Source organism: Eublepharis macularius, chromosome 6 (assembly GCF_028583425.1).
Source record: "Eublepharis macularius isolate TG4126 chromosome 6, MPM_Emac_v1.0, whole genome shotgun sequence".
NCBI lineage: Eukaryota > Metazoa > Chordata > Lepidosauria > Squamata > Eublepharidae > Eublepharis > Eublepharis macularius.
The window spans coordinates 73667801-73691358 of NC_072795.1; the positions used below are offsets into that span (position 1 = coordinate 73667801).

Sequence of the window (23558 nt, forward strand, 5' to 3'; positions counted from 1 at the left end):
AGAAAACTTGGAGATGTTGAGAAGGGAAACTAAGTTCTTCATACAATACAACATGAATCGAGAAGTACCAACCAACAAGGTATGGGATACCTATAAGGCAGTAATTAGAGGCATACTAATGGACTTAAACGGAAGAGCCAGGAAAAAACAAGAGGAGAAGAGACAGGAGATTACAGAGAAAATAAAAGCCAAAGAAATACTACTAAAGAAAAGACCAGGGAAGAAGAAAGTTTACCAAGACATTAAAATTTTACAAGAACAGTTGACAGCAATGAATAATAAAGAACTGGAATGGAATCTGAAGAGAATGAATCAAAAGTCGTTTGAAGGAGCAAATAAACCTGGGAAATATTTGGCATGGCAATTGAAGAAGAGAAAGGAGAAGAAGACAATAAATAAAATATGTGAGGATAATAAAGTATATCTGGAACAGACTGCTATTAGTAGAGCCTTCTACAAATTTTACGCTAAATTGTATAATAAAAAAGAGGTGAATAAAGATTCAATAGCGACATATCTGGGGAAAATGAGGCTCCCAGTGATCTCGGAAGATTGGAGAAATAAATTGAATAGTGAAGTGACAGAGGAAGAGATAAGGAAGGCAATACAGTCAACAAATCTGGGTAAGGCGCCAGGGCCTGATGGACTCACAGCTAAATTTTATAAGGTAATGGTCAATGAACTGGTGTCATTCCTAAAAGAAGTGATCAATGGTGTTATGAGAGACCAAAGAATTCCAGATACTTGGAGTGAAGCTAATATATCATTGATCCCTAAAGAAGGACAGGACTTGACTAACGTCAAAAATTACAGACCTATTTCCTTACTTAACAATGACTATAAGATCTTTGCGAAGATCTTAGCGGAAAGAGTAAAGGGATGGCTATCCGAAGTTATTGGGGTAGAACAAGCTGGTTTTTTACCGAATAGACAAATCAGAGACAATTTAAGGACAGTTATAAATGCTATTGAATATTATGATAGGCGTTGTGATAAGGAGGTTGGGTTCTTCTTTGTGGACGCTGAAAAAGCATTTGACAATTTGAACTGGGATTTTATGTTCGCCACTATGGAACAGCTACAGTTGGGAGAAAGATTTATCAGAGCAGTAAAAGAAATCTACAGAGACCAGAGTGCAGCAATTGTGGTGAATGACGAGGTGACTAAGAAATTGACTATAGGCAAAGGTACAAGACAAGGTTGCCCGTTGTCTCCACTGTTGTTTATAATGGTTTTGGAAATTTTGATGATACAGATCCGAGAAGATAATGCAATCCGTGGAATAAAGATAAAAGACTTTTCCTATAAGGTCAGAGCATTTGCAGACGATATAATGTTAATTGTGGAAGATCCAATTGAAAACATGCCAAGGGTAATAGAAAAAATCACAGAATTTGGAGATTTGGCAGGTTTTTTTGTAAACAAAAAGAAGTCAAAGATACTGTGTAAAAATATGACTAAACAAAACCAACAGCAACTTATGGAAATAACAGACTGTGAAGTAACAAATAAGGTGAAATATTTGGGAATTGAACTGACTGCAAAGAATATAGATCTATTCAAGAACAATTATGAGAAATTGTGGACTCAAATAGAGCGAGACTTGATTAAATGGAATAGATTGAATTTGTCATGGTTGGGAAGAATTGCAGCAGTCAAGATGAATGTGCTGCCAAGAGTGATGTTTTTGTTACAGACAATACCAGTTATTCGGGATTCCAAGCAGTTTGAGAAATGGCAGAGAAAGATATCGGACTTTGTTTGGGCAGGCAAAAAGCCTCGAGTGAAAATGAAAGTGTTACAGGACACGAAAGAGAGAGGCGGAATGCAACTGCCCAACCTAAGACTTTACTATGAGGCAATCTGCTTGGTTTGGCTGAAGGACTGGATGATGCTTAAAAATCGCAAATTGCTGGCCTTAGAGGGATACAAAAATATATTTGGATGGCATGCATACTTATGGTATGATAAAGTAAAAGCGGACTCTATGTTTTTACACCATTACATTCGGAGAAGCCTCTTCACAATATGGAAAAAGTACAGAGATTACCTACAAGAAGGAATTCCCTCCTGGGTGGTTCCTTATGAAGCGATAGATCCGAGAACTGTTGATAATGAACAACAGTGTTTAACGTATAAGGAGATAACACGAATAGAATTTTCTAAATTAAGAATAAAGACGCAAGAAGAGTTGTCTCCAAATTATGACTGGTTTCAATATAGACAGCTCAGAGACCTTTATAAATTGGATTGTGCCAAGGGAGGGATAAGAATGGAGAACTCGGACTTGGAGGAAGTAATTTTACAAGAAGACAAAAAGGAAATTTCAAAGGTCTATAAAGTGTTGTTAAAATGGTATACTGAAGAAGAGGTAGTTAAGGTGCAAATGGTGAAGTGGGCTATAAATTTTAATAAAGAAATAACAATGGAGGCGTGGGAATATTTGTGGAAAAATACTTTGAAGATTACGACATGCACTAACATTAAAGAGAATGTCTATAAAATGATCTATCGTTGGTACCTGACACCAAAGAAAATTGCGCTAGGGAATGTGAACATGTCTAATAAATGCTGGAAATGTAAAAAGCACGAAGGATCTTTGTACCATATGTGGTGGACTTGTGAGGTAGTCAGGCAGTACTGGGGGAAAATAATAAGAGTAATAAGTGAGATTTTACAATTTCAAGTTAATAAGAACCCAGAACTCCTGCTACTGAACTTGGGTGCATGTAGTTTCCTTTTTTTCTCTCCAAAATGTGGGAGAAAGTACAATTTAGGATTGCCCTTAGCAGGCCATCTAGATAAGTGATGCCCTGTCATTATATTAAATGACTAGCAGTGAGCAGAATGCCTTTTGGACAGAATGCTAATTCTTTTTAGCGAGTAAAAGTATCTTCTTTGAGGTCTCAGTGGGCCAGACTTACAGATGACATCTATCATGTTATTGCCACAGGACTTGCTGCAGGATGTCAGCTGCAGGTTCCCTCAAGAACTCATTTCAGAAGCATGGCAGGGGCCTGACTCAAATCAGGACCTTGGTGCAGGGGAAGAGGGGGCCCTGCCTCCTCTCATGCTAGTTTCTTAACATGAACAATGCCCCTGAGGACATTACTTGTCCCAGGGGCTGCACATGCACGCGTTCAGTGCATGTGCAACCCCTCTGAAGGTATAATGCCCCTGAGGTCATTTCAGGTCAGGAAAACCTGTTTCAGGTTAGGAGCCCCTCCTCCCCCTGCACCATAGTCCCAGTCGGACCCCTGCAGTGGTTCTGAATTACATTCCCATGGGGAACTCAAAGCTGGCATATAGCTGCATGTCCCTTTGGTGATCACTTGGTAGGTTTAACATTTAGTTTAGTTCTGCGATAGTCCACTCTTTTCAAAAATACAATTCCAACTGCATATGCCCAAGGGGAGGAGCTACACCTTTCTTATTGGTTCTCTTTTGTCCTCTGCAGCAGCATTGGGGAACGTCTCTACAGGATTGTCCTCTGAGGATTAGTTTTCTCTCTCTTTTTTTTAATTTCTTCTTACCTCTTCAGTTTTCACTACTTCCTCCTTTAGTAGTCTTCTATGGCACACAACACTAACCTTCAAAAAGTGTAATCAGTGCAAAAGTCATCTGCCTTAAACTGACAGCCATGATTGGTGTCTCCTGTGTTTGGGAGAACAACACACAGTGGAGATTTGCACCCATTGTCTGAAGCAGGTAAGGCACACTCAGTCTACCAGGCTGCTGCCCTCTGGGAGAACATCCTTCAGCCTGTGAGAGGATGGCTCAATCAAAGCATGTGCCTTGATGGCTTCTCTTTCCATCGTGATGCCAGTTCTCTTATCCTGAGTTCCTTGACACTGGGCCATCACAAGGATGAATCCAGCACTCTAGTACAGAGTGAACACAAAAACGAGCTTCTGAAGCATCATGCTTTATCGCCTAGTGTTGGGATAAGTGAGCAGCATTAATGAAAGGTAACAGAAAAACAACATCCTGCAATGAGAGAGAGGTACTCCTGAGTTCCAGAAAGCCTTCCACTAGATAATCCTTTGAGTGCGAATGGAGTTGCTTTCATCACCTTTTCCCCAACACAGGATATGACCCATTCACTTTTGCAGTTACTTCTATCCTAGCACATATGATCCACTTACGTTCTCTAGTCCATTTAACTAGCTGCCATTTCAGATTCTCAAGCCTGTCTTTCTGAGTTATATGCTCTTCAACCAATCTCTGGTGAAGCAGTTTTTCAGGAGCCCAATAATGCTTCACTCTCCAGGAACACCTGCACGGGACCATCAGCTTATCCTCACCCAATTCATGGGTGAGCCATTAGAACCCTGTGCCACCTTTGATCTCCCCAAAACACAGATTCAGATTTAAGCATGTTTGGATCTTGAAGCAAAAAGTTAGTAAGTACATATCTTTGTGGTAAATGGAGATGAATGCCTGATTCTGCTTGACTGGTATCCTCGGTGATATTTTAATATCTTGACAGGCTTTTCGGGAAGACCTGGAATCTCTTATACATGAGCAGATGAAGAAAGGCAATAATCCAACTGGACTGCTTGCCTTACAACAGATTGCTGACTACATTATGGCAAGTTCTTTTGCAGGGTTTTCTTCATCTCCCCTAAGTAAGTAAAACTTTGTATGCAATTAGTATTTCTTTTTAATAACTAAAATAGCAAATAGATTTTTAATAGCTAAAAGGACTGATCTTTTCCTTTAAAGAGAACTTACATTTTATTTGTTCAATTGGAGAGCAGGCAGGGGAAGCAGCAGCTTATAATCTATATGCAACCCATTCTATTTTAGTCCTTGGAATGTTTATTTTGGTAAAATCCTGTGACTCACGCTTTTGTTTGATTTTTGTTTGATTTTGTTTGATTTCCTCCTGATCCCTGACATGTGTAATACCAAAAAAGATCTAATGTTTTATTCAGTACAAATTCCCCCCTCCTTTATTCATTAGGATCAGAGATGGATTGGTCATTAAATTCACCAGAGAAAATCCTGGTGGGCTGATGGTCTGAGGGCCACCTGCAAGGACCATCCCAGCCCCAAGTGAGGGGTGGCCCTCATAGCGAACCAGCAGTACTTGCAGTCATCACTGTGATGAGCTGACTATCCTTGCCCTGCATGAGGTGGGCGAACAGCTGCTGCCATAAGCAGGCTGGCTGCATAGGTCTTGTGCAGGTCAGGCAAACGGTGGCAGCAGCAAACCATCCTCTGGTCATTTCTCCTTCTTGGTTGGGGCGACAAGGGGATGGAGCACTTTGCAGAACCGGTTATGCTTCTCAGTCCACCCCAATTAAAGTAATGATTCTTTCACTTTTCTTCTATATTGATGCCTTTTGATTGTATTGAATTATTTGTTAGTAAAGGTAACAGGAAAATATTAAAGGGGACAAGAAAGAGTGGATTGTTGAGGAGTTCAAAAGTAGTGTTTCAAGGCACTTGCCCATATCATCAGTTTGATTCTGTCTGACTTTTTTGCAAGTCAGAAAATGAGTGTTGGAAATGGGCATGACTGAATAGTAGAGCACCTTCTTTGCATGCAAAAGGTCTCAGCTTCCTCCCCTGTGATCTGTAGTTAAAGAAGGATAAGGTAGTTGGTAACATGAAAGATCTCTGCTCTGGAGAGCAGCTGCCTGTCAGAGTAGACAGTACTGACCTTGATAAACCAATGGTCTGACTCAGTATAAGGCAGCTTTATGTGTTCATGTGTTTACTGTATCTAGAGTAATAGTTGGGAAGATATTTGAAATCATGATTGTATTAGCAGTTTCTAGATCAATATTCAATGAAGATCTATATTTTTCTTTTGTAGAGGAAGTTGTTATCCTGTTTTCTATTCTTTTTTTAAAACTACTTTAGGCCTTGGGATGGTTACACCAATCAATGACTTGCCTGGGATAGACACTGCTGCATTTGTGAAGGGAGAAAAACTTACTCGTTGTAAATTAGCCAGCTTGTATAGGCTGACCGATTTGTTTGGATGGGCACACCTGGCTAATTCTTATATCACAGTAAGTATCAGATGTTTTTCATTCCTTTGTTCTGTGTTCAAAGGCAGATTTATACTTTACTTCCTATAGATTACATATATTTCCCCGAGATTAAACATATCTTTGGCTAGTATATCAGTAATCTTTTCCTGTTTTGATTCCAGGTAAGAATAAGCAAAGAACATGATCATATTCTTATCATTCCGAAAGGCCTATCATTTTCTGAAGCTTCTGCCTCCAATTTGGTATGTGCTTTATACAAAAATATAAATTTTGAAGGCTTAAATTAGTTCACATATTTTACTTTATTTGGCCTGTATATAATTTTGAGTGTGAAGGAAATGTATCCCAGATCTTTTGTTCTGTAGAGCAGTCTAGTGAAACAGTACATGCGTTATTTCCAGACTCTAGAGTACCTTCACTACATTGCAAGGTCCTCTAGGATTGTTTCTATTTCCACTCAGCTGTATCTTAGCCAAATTTAAACCATGCCACATTTAATTTATCTCTTCAGTTTTTCTTACCTTTTCAGTTTTCACCACTTTAATATATGAATTGGTAACTGCCATATCATCCTGTTTATCCTTCCCAGTCATTTATGATTATGTCTGTGGTTCCACGATCTTTTGAACAGTATATGTTAACAGCTACTTACACTACTATCAAGAAATGTAAGCAAGTCAGACATACTTAAGAAATTGTTTCTGAGTACTGTATAGATTACTGTATAGGAAACAGGAAATTCTTTCTGTGAGTGCTACATCAGCTCCTCTTTGGAAGGTTTACCTTCGGGGGGACTTTTTAAATGTAAATATTGTTAAAACATTTTCTTTACCTCTGGAGACCGAACCCATTCTAATTACTTGAAAAGTAGCATATCAAGCTCCCTTAAATCTATCAAATTCATTTGGGTACTTTCACTCAAGGCTAACAATAAATATTTATTTATTTTATTAAAAACATTTCTATGCTGCCTTTCCACCTAGATAGAGCCCCCAAAATGGCAGACATTTCAATGTTAAAACATCAAGACATTAAAACAGCATATAAAATATAAATGCATGTAAAATATTTAAACCATTCAATAAGACATATAAACACAGAAATACACATGAAAGCAATAACCAGAGAGGAGTATCAATAACAGTTAGTAGGTGGATGCCAAACAAAACAAAAGAAGTCTTTACCCACTGGAGTGAAGACAACAATAAAGGGAAACAGTTCTAGAGTTTCGGCACCATGCCCAAGAAGGCCCTTTCTTGGGTTGCCACCTGTCTGGCCTCAGATCAGGGTGCACCTGAAGCTGGGCATCTGAAGATGACAGGGAAGGTTGTGTAGATTTATATGGGAGTAAGCAGTCCTTAAGGTATGATGGCCCCAAACTATATAGGTCTTTAAAGATCAATATCAGTACATTGAATTGGGTCTGGAAGCAAATTAAGAGCCAGTGTAGATGGAGCAAGAGTGGAGAAATAGAAAACCTGCAGTCTACTCCAGTCAATGTTCTGTTAAAGCATTCTGTACTAACTGTAGCTTCCAGACAGTCTTCAAGAGCAGCTCCATGCAGAATGCATTGCAGTAATTGAATCTATATGTTATCAGGTCATGCACTACAGTTGCAAGATCTTTCCCACTCAGAAAGGGCTACAGGTGGCTCACCAATAGAAGGCCCAATCCAGGAGCACTCCCAAGCTATGAACCTGCTCCTTTGGGGGAAGAACAGCTCCATCCAGAAGAGGAGATTTCCCAATTTCTTCATCAAACCTCCTCCACCAGTAGCTCCTTCATTTTGTCAGGTTTAAGTTTCAGTTTGTTAGCCATAATTAGAGCTCAGTTTTCTTTCCAGGTAAAAGTAAATATCATAGGAGATGTAGTTGACCAAGGGAGCACCAATCTAAGCATTGACAGTACAGGATTCAGTCCTCATGCAGCTATCTACTCCATGCGTCCTGATGTTCGATGTGTGATCCACATACACACTCCAGCAACAGCAGCTGTAAGTCTCTTCTTTTTTTAACATGGTGAAGGAGGAAAGAGTTTCAGTGTCCATCATAGATTCAAAGCACATCTTGTCTTGTCTTTTTTGGGAATGACTTGTGTGATGAACCTATCACAGCATATAACAAGACAGCAGTGCTTGCAGATTTTGGAGAGCAACACTTTCAACCATTTCCCTGACTCCAAATCCTGTCAGAAACCAACTGACTGTCTTCATACTGGTTCTAACTGACCAATCAGAGAAGACAGAAACAGCCTATCACTTAAATTCTCCGTTCTAAGGAATAGTTAACCCTTCTCCTCCCAGCTCTCTGAATTTGCTGCACTTTGGAAACCTGCTGTTAAGTGCAGTCTGCCACAGGCACCTTAGAGACCAACAAGCATTTTGAGGTATAAGCTTTCAAAGCTTCTACTTCAGATACCTTCAGGAAGGGTATCTGAAGAAGAAGGTTGCTTTGACTTTCGAAAGTTTATACCCTAGAAATCTTGTTGATCTCTAAGGTGCCACTGGACTCAAATCCTGCTGTTCCGTTATATGGAAGTGCTTATACCACATTCATATTTTTTGGTCTTTAGCCTTTATATTCAGATGTCTGAATCAAGGCAACTATTATCTTATTAACCATAATTTATATAATATATTAAAGAGGTAAATCAGCAACAACAGTCTAATTATATCAGGAATATCCTTCCTAAAATTTTGCATGTTCAGCATCCAAAATGCAGCCTCTGTTAAGTGTTACATGTAGCTTATTAGTCTAATATAAAATAATCTAATTCTTATTTTATGCTATGTGTAGTCATTTAACACTAAGTTGGCAAAGAAGATGATTCATTCCACAAAATCTAGTTCAGGCCATACTGCGTGACTGAATCTTTATTGTGGGGGAGGCAGATTTGGGAATTAAGCTGCAGATTTGGGAATTAATGTTGTTGTATATTACTGAATCACTAATTATTATAAGTGAATATATGTATCAGTTAAACCAATCTGGTTGCTCTCTCAAAAAATGAGCCCAATGCCTTGGTCCTTGACATAAAATGTACTGTGCAGAGCATTTCTCTTTGCATAGCTCCCAGAATTTTCATTGTGAACACCCAGAAAATGTATTTGCTTAAAACCAACCAAACTTTCCCACCCAATGAATGAAGCTAACAGAGCAAGTCTGATATCTTAAATCTATTTCTAATTTTTTCAGTCCTTCCAATGTTGTTTCTTTGAAACAGGTTTCTTCTATGAAGTGTGGTATCCTTCCCATTTCTCAAGAGGCTCTGATTCTAGGAGATATTGCCTATTATAATTACCAAGGATCTCTGGATGAACAGGAAGAGAGAATTCAACTCCAGAAGGTTCTTGGACCAAGCTGTAAGGTATTCTGCTCTAATCAGTATTTTTGTCGAAAATTTCTCGTATTTTCCCAATATCTGCCACTTATTATGAGCATCTGTGTTCTTAGGTGCTGGTCTTGAGAAACCATGGGGTAGTAGCACTAGGAGAGACACTAGAAGAGGCCTTCCACTACATCTACAATGTACAAATAGCTTGTGAAACACAGGTGAGAGGGATATTTGTGAAGCATTATATAAATGTGATATGTTTTTAAACGTATTTTTCATGATTTTGTAACAGGATGTTTAATATTAGGAGCAATTATTTAAAGATAATTTATGAGTTAGAAGAAAGGCTTGTATTACTGCTGCTGTTGAGCATTTACAGAACAGTAGTGTGATAGCTCCCATACAAAACATAGAAATGTGACTCAATATTGTCCCCTGTATTTAGTTTATATTGCACTGTATACAATAGGGATCATTTTTGTGCATATTAATGTATCAAGAGGAAAATAATGACAAAAGTTATTTCTGGAAAATTCAGGAAAGCTACTGTTCAGTCTTCAACTAATTCTTGAGAGACTACTGTTATTTATGATACAGGTGCATGCCTTGGCTGGAGCAGGTGGCGTAGACAATCTCCTTATCCTAGACTTTCAGAAGTATAAACCTTTCACATACCACGTGGCAGCAGGTGGTGGAGGAGGAGTTAATATGGCTTCTCAGTTCAAATGGAAAGTTGGAGAACAAGAGTTTGAAGCACTAATGAGAATGCTGGACAACCTGGTGGGTACACAAGTGTAAACTGCACATTCTCCATGCTATGAATTTATCCTGGGATTCTTTCCCCTCTCAATCTGAAAAAGACTTTTATCCAACATTTAGTATGTTTTTGGTTGCTGTCAAGTGTTGGTGCTGTGCCATTTCTCAGATCATTTCCTTAGAAACTGTTCTAAAAAAGGCAGTTCTCCAAGCTCCTGCTTCTGCAACAAACAATATATTTTTCCTCCTCATTTCTTCCACTGAGGACCACTTTACATTTGACATTTTTCCTGTACTGCACCTACATGGAGATAAAACAAGAAATCTGTGCATAGATTGCTTTGTGTGTGTTTTACTACTTAACATATGTGATAGTGTGTGTGTGTGTTCAAACATTGCAGGTTTTTATATATAGGAGTGTTTTCTATGCATGGCAGGTTTGATATATTCAGTGGTCCTGCCTGTCAGACTGGTTTTCTTGTCCTTACCATCAAAAGACTGGACCAACTGCTGAAGCACTTCTCTTCTAGATAAGAACCATCAATACTAGGCTTCATCTTGTTCTGCAAAATCAAAAGATATTTAGCTGAGGTTACAGTTTGGGATTTGCAAGGCTGATATGACAAACTCTTTTTATTTTTATTTGTTGGACTGTGCCCTCCCCTGAGTTTTTGCAACCCTTTTATGTAAGTTTTCCTGCCCCTTTTCCTTGGGGCCATGTTGTGCAGCATCTAGGTTGCTGGACAAAACTTGTAAGATAGTTCTAGAGCCTGTATTTTTTCATCAAGACCACCAATGTTCTTCCTCTTAATCTGCCACCTTCTTTGAGAGTTTATTCTTTAAACTTAGATACTATTTGATGATGCATCAACCATGGAATGTTTTTCCCTTGAGCTTGGATTTCTTGCCAAGTTTTCACATTACCTTGCTTATCTGTCATAAATTCCTAGGTGAACTGATCAATTCTATATCTAATGGTGGCATCACAATAAGCATTTATTAGTGACATGAGTAGCAAGATTGGTAGGCTCAATCTATTTCTGCATTAAAACCATATTTTAAGTAGTCCCTCTCTTAGTATATGAACACCATCTTGCTTTTGAATGGATTTTACTGATTTCTTAAGCCATAAATAGTTATGAATACCCTCTTTAGCATCAGTTGTCTCCAATTTGATGTGTCTTCTACTTGGATTTATAATCCAATTGGTTATCTAAACCAATGCTGCTGCCTGGCTGTACAATTTAATATTCGATACTGTCAATCCTCTTTTTTTTTCATCCTGCAGTTCTTTAGATCTTATTCTCGGCTGAAATAGGAAATGCCGAAAGTATTTTATAGGCTTTATAATTATCTGTTATTTTTCCAATCTCTTCTTGTTCTTCTGTCATTGCCGAAAGTAACATTATCTTTGTTTTCTTTTTATTCAATTTATATCCAGAGTGCTGTCCAAATTTTATTTGTTCCATTACATAGATCAGAGAATTCTTTGGATTTGTCACTGATATAGCTACACCATCTGCATGGCTTTTCATTTTATATATCTCTTTCACCTCCTTTATTCCATCGATTGTACTGTCTTGCCTGATTCTCACTGCCAGAATTTCCAAAGCAAACAGAATTCGATTTACTAATAAGTGGTGATTTGAAGCATTTACTAGGAAAATTTTATAAAATTTTACTGCAACACCACACAGAAATGGAACAAGTTAAAAACTGTATGTTAAAATGGATGAAAAACTTTGGGGAAACCATCTCCATGAATCAATGGGAAGATCTAAGGACCAAAGATACTAAATTTACAGATTGCCCATTGTTAAGAGAGAATTGGTACAAAATGTTCCTTAGATGGTATCCTACGCCCAAAGATATCACAAGAATTAGTAAGGACTATAGTGGACAGTACTGGAAATAGAAAAGAGTCCAGTCTTTTCCGACGAAGAGAACTGTGATTCTCGAAAACTTATGCTACAGTAAAGTTGGTTAGTCTTAAAAGTGCTACTGGACTCTCTTCTATTTTGCTACTGCAGACTAACATGGCTAACTCCTCTGGATCTATGAGTACTGGAAATATCAATGTACAGGTGCAAGATTTTATCACATGTGGTAGACGTGCAAGGAAGCACAAAGATATTGGATAAAGATACATGAAGAGATGTAGAAGATTCTTAAATTCATGCTTATGCTATTAAATATTTTACTGAATAATATTACAAAAGAACAGAGAGATCTTTTCCAGTATATGGTGACAGCCGTGAGAGTACTGCCCTGACATGCCTGAGTGGACAGATAAGGTGTATAAATATGCATCAGTGGCTAAATTAACAATAGACCAATATTGACCAATATTGGAATTCTGGAGAAAATGGAAAGATTTCTTCAATTATTTAGGTTAAAACTAAGATAAATTAAGGTAATTATATTATAGAGATAAAATACAAAAGAGATGACTGATTAAAAATCATTGACATTAAAATCTGGGTATAAGCAACTCAGGAGAGGGGAAGAAAGCTATCGTATAGTTTAGTTGTGCTGTTATATATTGTGAATATATTTTTCTGTTAGTTTAAATCTAATTTATATGTAATACTTGTATAAGTTCCTCTGAACTTTCTATTGTTATTCTTTTCTTTTTAAATAAAACCTTTACTAAAAAAAAAGACCACCAATGATAGTGTGTAGTTGGTAGTATTACTTGCTATCTGCCTCACATACTATGTACCTTCTCTGGTGGTCCTAGCAGTGGGACAGTCCTTACTTTTGGGATATAGCTCCTCCTCTGCAAAGGCAGAGTCAGTAAGCTGATTTTGATCCCAGAGGGGAGGGGCTTGTCCACCAGACTTTCTGGCCCTGCCATCCGAACAGGACGTCTTCAGCAACGCTCTGCAGAGCGCAGCAATCCTGGTGAAGAAGAAACAGCGAGAGATGAGCCAGGCGTGGCGGCATATGCCTGTATTCCCAGTACTCAGGGAGGCCGAGGCCACAGGCAGTGCAGAGCTTGCAGGGGAAAGGAAAGGCCCTACCACCTACCCCACCCCTTTTCACTTGAAGTGATGGCGAGCATTAGAGCCGCCAGCCCTAGGTTACTCCTAGGTTCCATGGCCACAACCGCAAAACTTCACTGAGATTCCACACCGGGTTGGGAGGACCCCCCCCCCCCTCAGATGGCCAGAGGGTGCAGTGTTTGAGTCCGCGGTAGCCAGTTGTAGAGACCGGTATTATCGGAATTCCCTCAGGCTTGGGAGGAGCAGCCTCCAGTAGCTACAGAGGACCTGCTCCAACCCCGGCAGCCCTGACTGAACTGTGGTAAGACTGGTCCTGCGGGAAACGGGGGCCGCAAAAGGAAAGAGGGAGGAGAAAAGAGTAGCAGAAGCCTCAGCCAGCTCGCCCTAAATAAAAGGGGACCCTCCTTTATTTCTCTTTCCTTTCAGCTGGGACTTGTGAGGTGCACTTTCACTTTCATTTCTCCTTTTGGCAGGAAAATTTCTGTTGGTGGCAATGTTAGTAGTGGCAAACTCCAGCCACATCCCAGGCCTCAGAGGGCTCAAAGCTGCAGCCTAGTGGTGCCAGACTCGCAGGCCCTGGCCCTCTTTTGGGCCTCTCAACAGGCCAGTGAAAGAGAAAAGGCCCAAGGGCCTGGCTGGCAGAATGTCAGCAAAGGCAGGCCTAGCCACCTCACAGGTCTCAAAGAGTGTAAGCCTGCAGCCTAGACTTTCCAAACTTCCAGACCTCATCCCCTTCTAGGCCTCTCAACAGGCCAGTGAAAGAGTAATGCCCAAGCACCTGGATGGCAGAATGTCAGCAAAGGCAGGACTAGCCACCTCCCAGGCCTCTAAAAGCACAGGCCTGCAGCCTAGACTTTCCAAACTTCCAGGCCTCAGCCTCTTCTAGACCTCTCAACAGGCCAGTGAAAGAGAAAAAGCCCAAGGGGCTTAGGCCCGTCAGGCAAGAATGCCTGGAAAATTTTCTGCTGGTGGTATGCCAGCAAAGGCAGGCCTAGCCTTCTTCCAGGCCTCAGAGAGCGCAAGCCTACAGCCTAAACTTGCCCAACTCCCAGGCCTCGGCCTACTCATGGGCCTCTCAGGAGACTAGTGAAAGGGAGAAGGTTTGGGCCCGGTTTGCATCCACCAGGCAAAGAAGCCTTGAAATGAGTTGCTGTAATGTTGTGGTTAAGTGCTGGGCCATGAATCATTACCCTGCTAGTTCAAGTCCCATAATTGCTTGAACTTGGTGGCTGGCCTTGGGTAAACCAGTCTCAATTACCTAGCAGACCTGGGGGAATAATGATAATTCTGACCTTATCACAGCCCCTGCCTTGGTTAGTCCAGGCAAGCCATATCTCATCAGATCTCAGTACCTCAGCCGGGTTGGCCTTGGTTAGCAATTGGATGGGAGATCTCCAAAAAAGACCAGTGTTGCAGAGGCAACTATGACTGGATGACATTTTCCACCACTAAGGGGAAAGAAATTACATGCCCCCTATTTACTGAGTCGCAGTCATAGTTACTATTTAACAAATGAACTGGCATGGCCCAGGATGGAAATACGGAATTCAATAAATAGTCTAGCCGCTAGACTCTCAGATGGGCAGGAGAGGCATTCCACTGTGGGAGTCTGACTCCAGATGCATAAAGGGGTGCCCCTCCAGATTAAAGAGGAGGCAAGGGCCATTCAGAGCACATATCTCAGTTAAACCTTCAACCTGAGGACCCTGAGCTATCAGTTTTCTTCCTCAGCCAAGAAGAAAGGGGAACTGTTAAAAGAAAGGAAAATTCCCTAGCAGGTCTTCCTCAGCAGCCTGTATCCTAGAAGGTTCCATAGGTGATGAGGATCCTGGAGTCTTCTCCCTTAAGGACTAAGGGGTTAGAGAGAATCCTCCCTAGAATCAGGAATAACCCTATCAGGGATTCCCTTCCAGTAGTCTCTCATACTTGTAGAAGTCTAAGAGGGGAACTCTGGCAAAACTAACTACTCTTATTTCCTTTTTCCTCCAAATCTTATACATTAGTTCCAGGGGTTACCGAGAGGATCAAGCTGCCATTGGTGGATGATCTGGTAACCATCCTGCCGTCTAATACTTTGCTGCCCATTGACAAGGACGGACTACCTAGGATTCCAGCATCAAGTGGTTTGAACTGGCTATGCACAGAAAATTGGAAGTTTCCGCTACATCTTTCAGAGCATTGGTGACAGCTCCACTCCTTCCTAGAGTCACATTCTCTCGGGTCTCAGACCTGACTGCAGTGAGCAGTACATTCCTTTAAAGAGCCAAAGAGCAAAACCCTGGCAATATGCTATGTGGTGGTCAACAAGAACCATGGTTTTCAGGCAACCAGGCACAACACTTAGCTTAGAAATTGGAACGTGGACCATTTGCCCCAAAGCCAAAGTAACCGTGGTTCCTTTCAAAGAAATCAACCTGTCTGAAGAAGCTCTGAATAAAGAAAAGCAGACCAAACATCAAGAGGAGGGTAGTACCTTCTCAACAAATCCGGTCAGAATATTAAAGGGCCAAAGGCAGCAGGCACAGTGGTGTTTGGGGGATGCTTACAATGCTTGGCAAACCCTTGGCAGCCGATAATAAGAAACAGGCAAGTGTTGGATACTGTGATCAGTGGAATTCAATTCTGTGCCATCTGGTCCCTTTTCCTCTAGATCCAAAGGAATTTGGTCAAATAAAATAGACGCCAGGGAACAAGAAAGTCGGAATGGAAAGGCTAAAATTTGTCATGACTGCCATTCAGAAGGGAGATTGTCTGGCTTCTATCGATCTCTCAGAGGCACTTCCAACATTTGGGCCTTTCCCAAATGAAAACGCCATCTATGGTGTTCATCAGAATCCTAGTAGCACTGATAGCATGGCTAGGCCACGGAGAATGGCTCCTTTCCCATATCCAAACGACATCTTGACCTGTGCACTTCAGAGATGCCTGTTGCCATACCATGGGGCATTAGATCACGAGAGGTCCAAGATAGTTGAATTGCCAGAGATCCTCAAACAGGAAAACAACCAGTGGCTGTACCTCATTCAGTCCCACGAAGGTGTCCTACTCGGAACCAGAAAGAACAGTGATGACCATGGACACGTCTTTGGGGATGGGGATCCCACATCCAAGGAAGAATGGCATAGGGAATTTGGCTGAAGGACAAATTATCAACAGGGTAAACCTTTTGGAACTCGGAGCCATCAGACACGGTATAGTAGAATCTCAGAATCTTCCCACAGGTCACTATATGTTTATACAGAGGACAACTCTGATGCAGACTGGCTAAGCCAGAGAGTGATGCACCAAGAAGAATGGATGCTATCCAGAGGGATTCCCCAACTTGTCTACCACAGTTTTTGACAAGGTGCAAGAAGGAGAAACCCTCAAACTATAGGGATGGATGATGTGAGCAGCAAGCTGCCTTCACACGTCCTGTATGTCTTCCACAGTACAGCTATTGCACAGAGCTGTTCAGAAGATCACACAGTAAAGTGCAGAAGTGATGCTAACAGCAACCTTCAGGTCCAGAAAGAAATAGTCTCAAAATCTGAAGAATCTTTCAAGCATGGATCCCTGGCACCTCCACTGAAGGAGGGCCCATTGAGCAGGGATCGATATGACACCCCTGATCAGCTCTGACAAGCCTCACAGTGTGGAGGTCGAAGACAAACAACTAATAGGGTTGGACTAAGCAAAAGGCATGATGGGTACTATGCTAACCTCCAGGAAGAGTTCCACAGAGTATACTCTGTGAAAAATTCCTGTAGAGTTCCCAGAACAGTGCTTGGATAGAGTCATGTAACCTTTGGGGGCTAATTAGGGAGTTACTATCTTTCAAGAGGAGTTGAAGAAAAGTCTTAATATCAGCACCCTTAGACAACAGGTAGTGACCATCCCAACAATTAGGGATTCTAGGAAGGGCCGTTCCCTTATATATCACCTTCACGGCGATGGATTCTAAAAGAGGACCTCATTGTTGAATCTTCCAAGGATTCACGGGGGGGGGGGGGGGTTCCCCACGTGAAATAATAATCTAGTATTGAGAGCATTATACAAAAGATGCCTTGAGCCTATGACCTCATGTCCCTAAAGAAACTGACCTTTAAAGCCATCTTTCAGATGAAAATAAAATCAGCTAGACAAGTGTCAAAACGGTAGGCACTAGCAGTAGATCAAGATCCATGCCCTTTCCTCCAAGATGGTAGAGCAAGTTATGAACAAAAACAACTTTCTTCCAAAGGTGAACTCCATGTTTTCATAGGACAGGAGAGATAGTACTTCCCTCCTAACCTAATCCAAAGCACAGAAAGAAAAGGGCAGGGAGGGGGGGAAACCCTCACTACTTTGATGTACGTAGAGATGTGAGATTCCACTTGGGCAGGACTAAACAGTTTTTCACAAATCTGGGACGCTAGTTGTGTGTTTGCAGGAAGTCCTCCTTGAGACACAGAGTGCCCTTTTCTTGGCTAAGTAGGTAAAGCAGAGGGTACATAATTCTGGCATGTCAAGCCAGAGGTCTGGGGATGCTCATAGACGTCAGGGCGCACTCACTAAGGGAAACAGCAACACAGGCAGCCTATAAATTCTTTAGTCGTTAGAAACGATTGATAAGGTGGTCACATGGAAATCAGTATATTCTCTCATCAAGAAATATAGGATAGATAAGTTGTCCTCCCCAGAGACAACCTTCAGCAGGAGGGTACTACAACACACCCTCTAGGCCTGGAAGCCGAACTACCCACCCTGGGGAACACTGCTGTTGTATGCCTCAAAAGTAAGGGCTGCCCCACTCCTAAGACTACCGGAGAAGGGAATATTTGTATTCACTTACCATGAAGCTTCCTTTCTCGGTGGTTCAGGAGTGGGGCAGACCTGCCCACCCAAGTTTCTTGCAGGGCGGCTTCTAGGATTGTATGAAGAGTTAGGAAGATAGTCTTCCTCCCAGTGGATTCAAGGGAGCGACCTTTCTATTTATTAAAAAAAAAATGAGGGGAGTTATTATTTTCCCTCTTGGTATTATGATGGGGAGTCAGGGCTTGGGAACAGACTGGTGATTCCAGGGACAAGCCCCTCCCCTCCGGGATCAAAATCACCTGACTGACCCTGCCTTCAGAGAGGAGGAGCTATATCCCAAAAGTAAAGACTGCCTCACTCCTGGACCACCGAGAAAGGAAGCTTCACGGTAAGTGAATACAAATCTTCCATTCTCTAAGAAGAAGAATAAATTATCCTTTTTCTTTGGCATTTAGCTGCAAGGATTAAGGTAGTGTTAGGTGCAGTTAGCTGAAATTTTCACCTGTGGCCTGGTGGTGTTTTGTTGACATTTTAATCTGAAAATTAGCAAGATTAAGTTTATATTGGTAGTTTTCAGTTGTTGCAAACTAAACATATTTCCCCAACTCTTGCACAGGGTTACAGAACTGGCTATGCTTATCGGCAACCTCTAGTGCGGGAAAAACCCAGACACAAGAGTGATGTTGAGATCCCAGCCACTGTTACTGCATTTTCATTTGAGGATGATTCAGTCCCAATTTCCCCTCTCAAATTCCTGGCACAGAAACAGCAGCGGGAGAAGACAAGATGGTTGAACTCCCCAAACTCATATTTGAAAGTGGATGTTCCTGAAGAATCCCGAAATGGAGAAACAAGTCCCCGGACTAAAACCACAGTAAGTTGCTTCTACAGATGGATATCTGAAATCCTAAAAAGGATGGAACAGGGCTGTTCTGGAATTATAGTCAGCTGTATGCTCCATGAAGGAATGTTTAAATGCCCCTTGCACATCTTGTCTCATTAAAGCTAGTCAGAGGGAGTTAGCCCTGGAAGTTATCAGTGTAGCTTTAAAGAGGGAAGTAGGGTCAAATGCCTTGAAGGAAGCTGTTGTGAAAATTCTTCTGAAAAAAATCTCATTTGGGTCCACAAGTGCTGGATCCAGTGATCAATAAACCTTTCTTTGCCTGGGTGCTGAAGCAAGATATGGACAAACAACTGTTACCAGGGAAAGTTGTCATATGCCTGAACATTCCTTCATAGGTACATCTCCGTATCCCACTGCAAGGGACCTTTGTTCTGTGCTTGAATGGATGCAAACCTAGGTGATACCTCAGGAAGGGATTCATGGTTACGAGGGAGACAATAGTTAATCAGTTTCATTCTATCAGTCTCCTGTTTGCAGGTTGAGCATGCACCCTTGTACGTACTGGGGCCTGTAGTATCCAACCTTAATTTTAAAAGGAGGGATCTCACTCCATGTGTTGCTGCAAGGCTTCCCAATCCTGCAAGATTTTTCCTTCCCCCAATCCATTACACATAAATGGTGTGTCTTGTAAGACTTCTTTTTTCAGGATTAATATTCTGTAGGTGTAAATTTTGAGTGGCTTATTTGAATAATCTGCATGCTTTTCATCCCTCAATCCTTTATGCAATAACCTGTTGCAAACAGGTTAGCATACAAGACTGATTTAAATCCTACAACTTTATATAGTCTTTATAGGTGTCTTAGGAGACGGGAATAAAGGTTGCAGTACTGTTGGACACACTGTGAATGCCACTTAGTTAAGTCATGTCATTCTCGACAAGAGAAGCATTATTGCTTTTGGAGAACAGCCGTTTTTGCAACATATAATTGTATAAAGAACAATACTCTCCCAGCTCACCAAAGGATAGAAACTTACTTCCTCAGCATGTCCAGAGAGCCCAGATAAAAGCCGAATCTTATGCATTAGCTGTTGAGCAGTTTTCCAAATCATAAACTGAACTTTAAAAGATAAGTTCCACCTAGTGGTGGTTTGACAATTCATCTTTGCTTTTAATTTTAATCTACAGTTTTCAGTAGAACTTATTTATGAAAACATATTTAACACTCTTTCCTCATGGTTCAAGATATAGATTCAAGGACTACATTAAAGGTGCAATTCAAAATACCTACGGTTGAATAGGAGTGTCATCATTAGGGAAATTAATTAAGAAATTTGTTGACTTTTCATTCCTTCAATGTAATATTTTGAAAAGGGGGTATTACAGATGTTTAGGAAATATTTTTGTTTCTTTGTCAAAATTTTAGAACTTTTCAGATACTATGGTAAAAATACTGATTCAGGGAGAGAACCATTGCACTAAATGAATATTCTTATAAGATAATGTGCTGAGAAACTAAACCTTGCTTAAGTGCTATCTGTGCAACTAAACATAAATCCCACTGCTTGGAAATTCTCTATTCCCTTCTCCATCCATGCTCCTTTCCCTAAACACAACCTCCTCTTTTCCTGTAGCATTTAAAGTTTTTTTTTCTTTTTCAAGTGGATAAAAGCTGAAGATTCATCTAAGGTTAGTGGAGGAACTCCAATCAAAATTGAAGATCCAAATCAGTTTGTTCCTATGAATACGAATCCAAGTGATGTGCTGGAAAAGAGAAATAAGGTAAGGCTGTTTTAATGAAGATGCAGAGGAGTTAGCCGTGTTAGTCTGTGGTAGCAAAATCAAAAAGAGTCCAGTAGCACCTTTAAGACTTATGCTTATGCTACAATAAAATTGGTTAGTCTTAAAGGTGCTACTGGACTCTTTTTGATTAATGAAGATGTACATTGCTTTTTTCTTAACAGAAGTCATTATAGGGTAAGTGATTAATTTATCCTGCTTGTCTGAGAAGCTGAAGCATTTTAAAAGCCTGTTTAGTACCACCTAAAATATAATGCAGTTTTACATCAATTTAGCCTCCAATTAGTAGTTTGAAAGTAACCTTTGTTAAAAATTTCCATAAGTTTATTCTGGATAATCTTGATCATTTTAAATTCTCCAAAGAAAATGCTTATTCTGATTATGAAACAAGTCTTCAAAGGAGGGTTTTTTTCTGAGCAGTTCCCTCCTTCCTTTTTAGATCTTGAGGTAGAAGTAAACTGTAGCCAAAATCTCACTGTTTTCCTCTTCAGTTCCCATTGATCTAGGATTGACAAAGGCAATGAGGAAGAATGACAAGGGCTTCTTTGTAAAACTAGCCTTGAACTGCTGGCTGCTTTTTCTCCCCAATGCATTCTTTAATTCTCATGCCAGTTCTGACCCCACCCTGGGATTGTTCTGCCAGATACACAGTGTTTCATCCAGAAGTTCTGGGGATTTCTTGCTTTGCATCTGCTGGTAATCAAAAGGCTACACCACTATCCTAGGGGAGTCATCTGGGTTCAAAGGAGATTGACATAGTGCTGAGGGATCGACATAGCATTACCGCCCAGGCATTTACAATCTCAAAGTGGGAAGTTGTTTCTCAGTTCCATTTTGTGATGTCACTAGCTATGTGTGCCATATAGCTTATAGTCAGGGAAGCTAGCTGCAGTAAAAGTCAGGAAAACGTTGTAATTACAGAGGTTTTTGTCTGGATCTGGGAACACCGTATTGGCAACAAGTCAGCAGGATTGCACTTCACAAAAAAAGGCCAATTGCTGTTGGCTTACAGCAGTGCCTGTAACTGAAGCTGGAACTGTAACAAGCTGTAAATAGGGGCAACAGGCGCTGCAGAAATTCTAGGGCTGAAGGGCAGAATAGTGCCAAAGGGCAGAATAGTGCCAAATGTGTTCTCAGTGTTCTACCATACTCAAGATGAAGTACTCACAAAGTATGCTGAAAGTAAGACTATAATAACACCAGGGCAGCTTTCACAGGGAGATAATATCTGTGTAGCTCTCATTAGTAGACATGGGCATGAACCAGAAAAAAAACGAACCATGGGGTTTGTGGGGTTTCCACAAACCACGAACTGGCACGGAACTGGCCCAGTTATGAGCTGGTTCGTGGTTTGTGGGGTTTAAATGCCCCTTTCTGGCAGGGAAAGGGGCATTTAATTGTTTAAAGAGCCCTTTCCTGCCTCTTGCAAGGGGCAGGACACTTTAAACTATCAACTGGCAGGCGGGGGAATCCACCCCTGCCCTGGTGAGATAGCAATTCTCTCTTTTTTTAAAGCACTGGTGTGAGGGAGGCAAATGACAGTCACAGGGCCTGAGCCAAGGAAAATTGTGCCTGTGTGGGTGGAACATGCAAAAATGCAAACTTTCTCAGCTACACAGTGTCCAAAGATATTGTGACAGCAATCTTTCAAAAAAGTTTGTGTCAGAATAGGTTTTGGAAAGATTGCAACATGTAACCCAGGATGAATAGATGCTCTTATCTATATTATATGGATGCTCCACAAAAAAAAAAAAAAACACCCTGCTGCTGTGAGGAACCCAAGGCTGAGCAAAACTTCCTAATGGGAACAGGCAGGTTAGTATCAGCATAATATTTAGATTCCGTTCCCAAATGCATATTAAGGCATAAAGTTTAGGAGTCTTCATATTTTCATTTTTAAGGATTTGGAGCAAACAGAATAAAGGTGAACTAGCAACACTATTTGGGTCATTAATTAATCTCAATTTCCCCTCACCGTAACCTGTCTGGGATTCCTAATCCCTGTGAATAGATGTAGTTGAACAGAGACACTAGAAGTTTTGAAAGCCCTTTTGCTTTTCTCCCTCCAGATTCGAGAGCAAAACCGGTATGATTTAAAGACTGCAGGACCACAGTCTCAGTTGCTTGCTGGAATTGTGGTGGATAAGAAGCCAAGCACTGTAAGTGTAGTCATCGTTATCTTTTTAAAAAATTTCAAGTTTAAGGTTTCCAGACGCATAAAAATGCATCTCCTTGCTTTCATCAGTCTTTTCAATGCAGAAGTAGCTTACAGTTATTTGAAAAAGAGTACTGGTTATACACCTTATTGAAAAACATGGAATCATTTATGTATGCCTAAGCATCTTTTAGAATAGGACTGGACTGTGTCACTGCTTTCGTTTTAGGCACCATGCAAAACTAGATAATATTTGGTAGATCTGTATCATCTAGCAATTTTTAAAGGCTGAAAGAGGAGGGGGGATTGAGATTATAGGTGGGGGATAACCCTTTCTACAGTGCCATTTTCCAGATATAAACCCCTTCCCCAATCTACTGCTTGCCCTGTGCAGAAAAATACAGATGTTTTTAAATTGGGTATTATCGGCATGCTGTTGCAATATTTGCTATTGGATTTCCCTCTGTGGAAAAGACTATCCAGTTGTGAATTGCTAAAGTGGTGCAAGAATGCAATATTCAGTGATGTAGATATAGCCAGAATCAGATTAAAACATCTCACAATCCAAGTCAATCTAAAGTTGTCATGCTGTGTCGATGAGGGAACTCTGCATATATTCAACAATCTTATAGATTGTTTAACTGCTTCACTCTTTCGGGTTCTAGTTTTGATGGATGTTATTGCCAACTGCCAGAGGTTTGGGAAGCTATTTGTGTTTTGTGTTTGTGCTTTGAAATATTTTTCTCTTCCAGCCCATGCAATTTGAAGAAGATGAACATTCCCCACCTGCCCCTCCCAACCCATTCAGCCATCTCACAGAAAAAGAACTGGAAGATTACAAGCAGACAATCGAACGCAAACAACAAGGAGTTGAGGGTCAGTGTT

General features: G+C 40.8%; 1 protein-coding gene across 4 annotated transcripts in view; it reads left to right on the forward strand.

Annotated features, from left to right (window-relative positions):
- Positions 1-23558, forward strand: part of ADD3 (adducin 3) — a 167980-nt gene that overhangs the window by 138628 nt on the left and 5794 nt on the right. For all 4 annotated transcript variants that reach the window (XM_054982839.1, XM_054982838.1, XM_054982840.1 and 1 more), the window contains 11 exons: positions 4490-4628; positions 5872-6023; positions 6167-6247; positions 7849-7998; positions 9228-9371; positions 9458-9556; positions 9936-10118; positions 18492-18749; positions 20381-20500; positions 22588-22677; positions 23426-23549. In XM_054982839.1, coding sequence (XP_054838814.1) covers positions 4490-4628; positions 5872-6023; positions 6167-6247; positions 7849-7998; positions 9228-9371; positions 9458-9556; positions 9936-10118; positions 18492-18749; positions 20381-20500; positions 22588-22677; positions 23426-23549 — 1540 coding nt within the window. The remainder of the gene's footprint in view (positions 1-4489; positions 4629-5871; positions 6024-6166; positions 6248-7848; positions 7999-9227; positions 9372-9457; positions 9557-9935; positions 10119-18491; positions 18750-20380; positions 20501-22587; positions 22678-23425; positions 23550-23558) is intronic.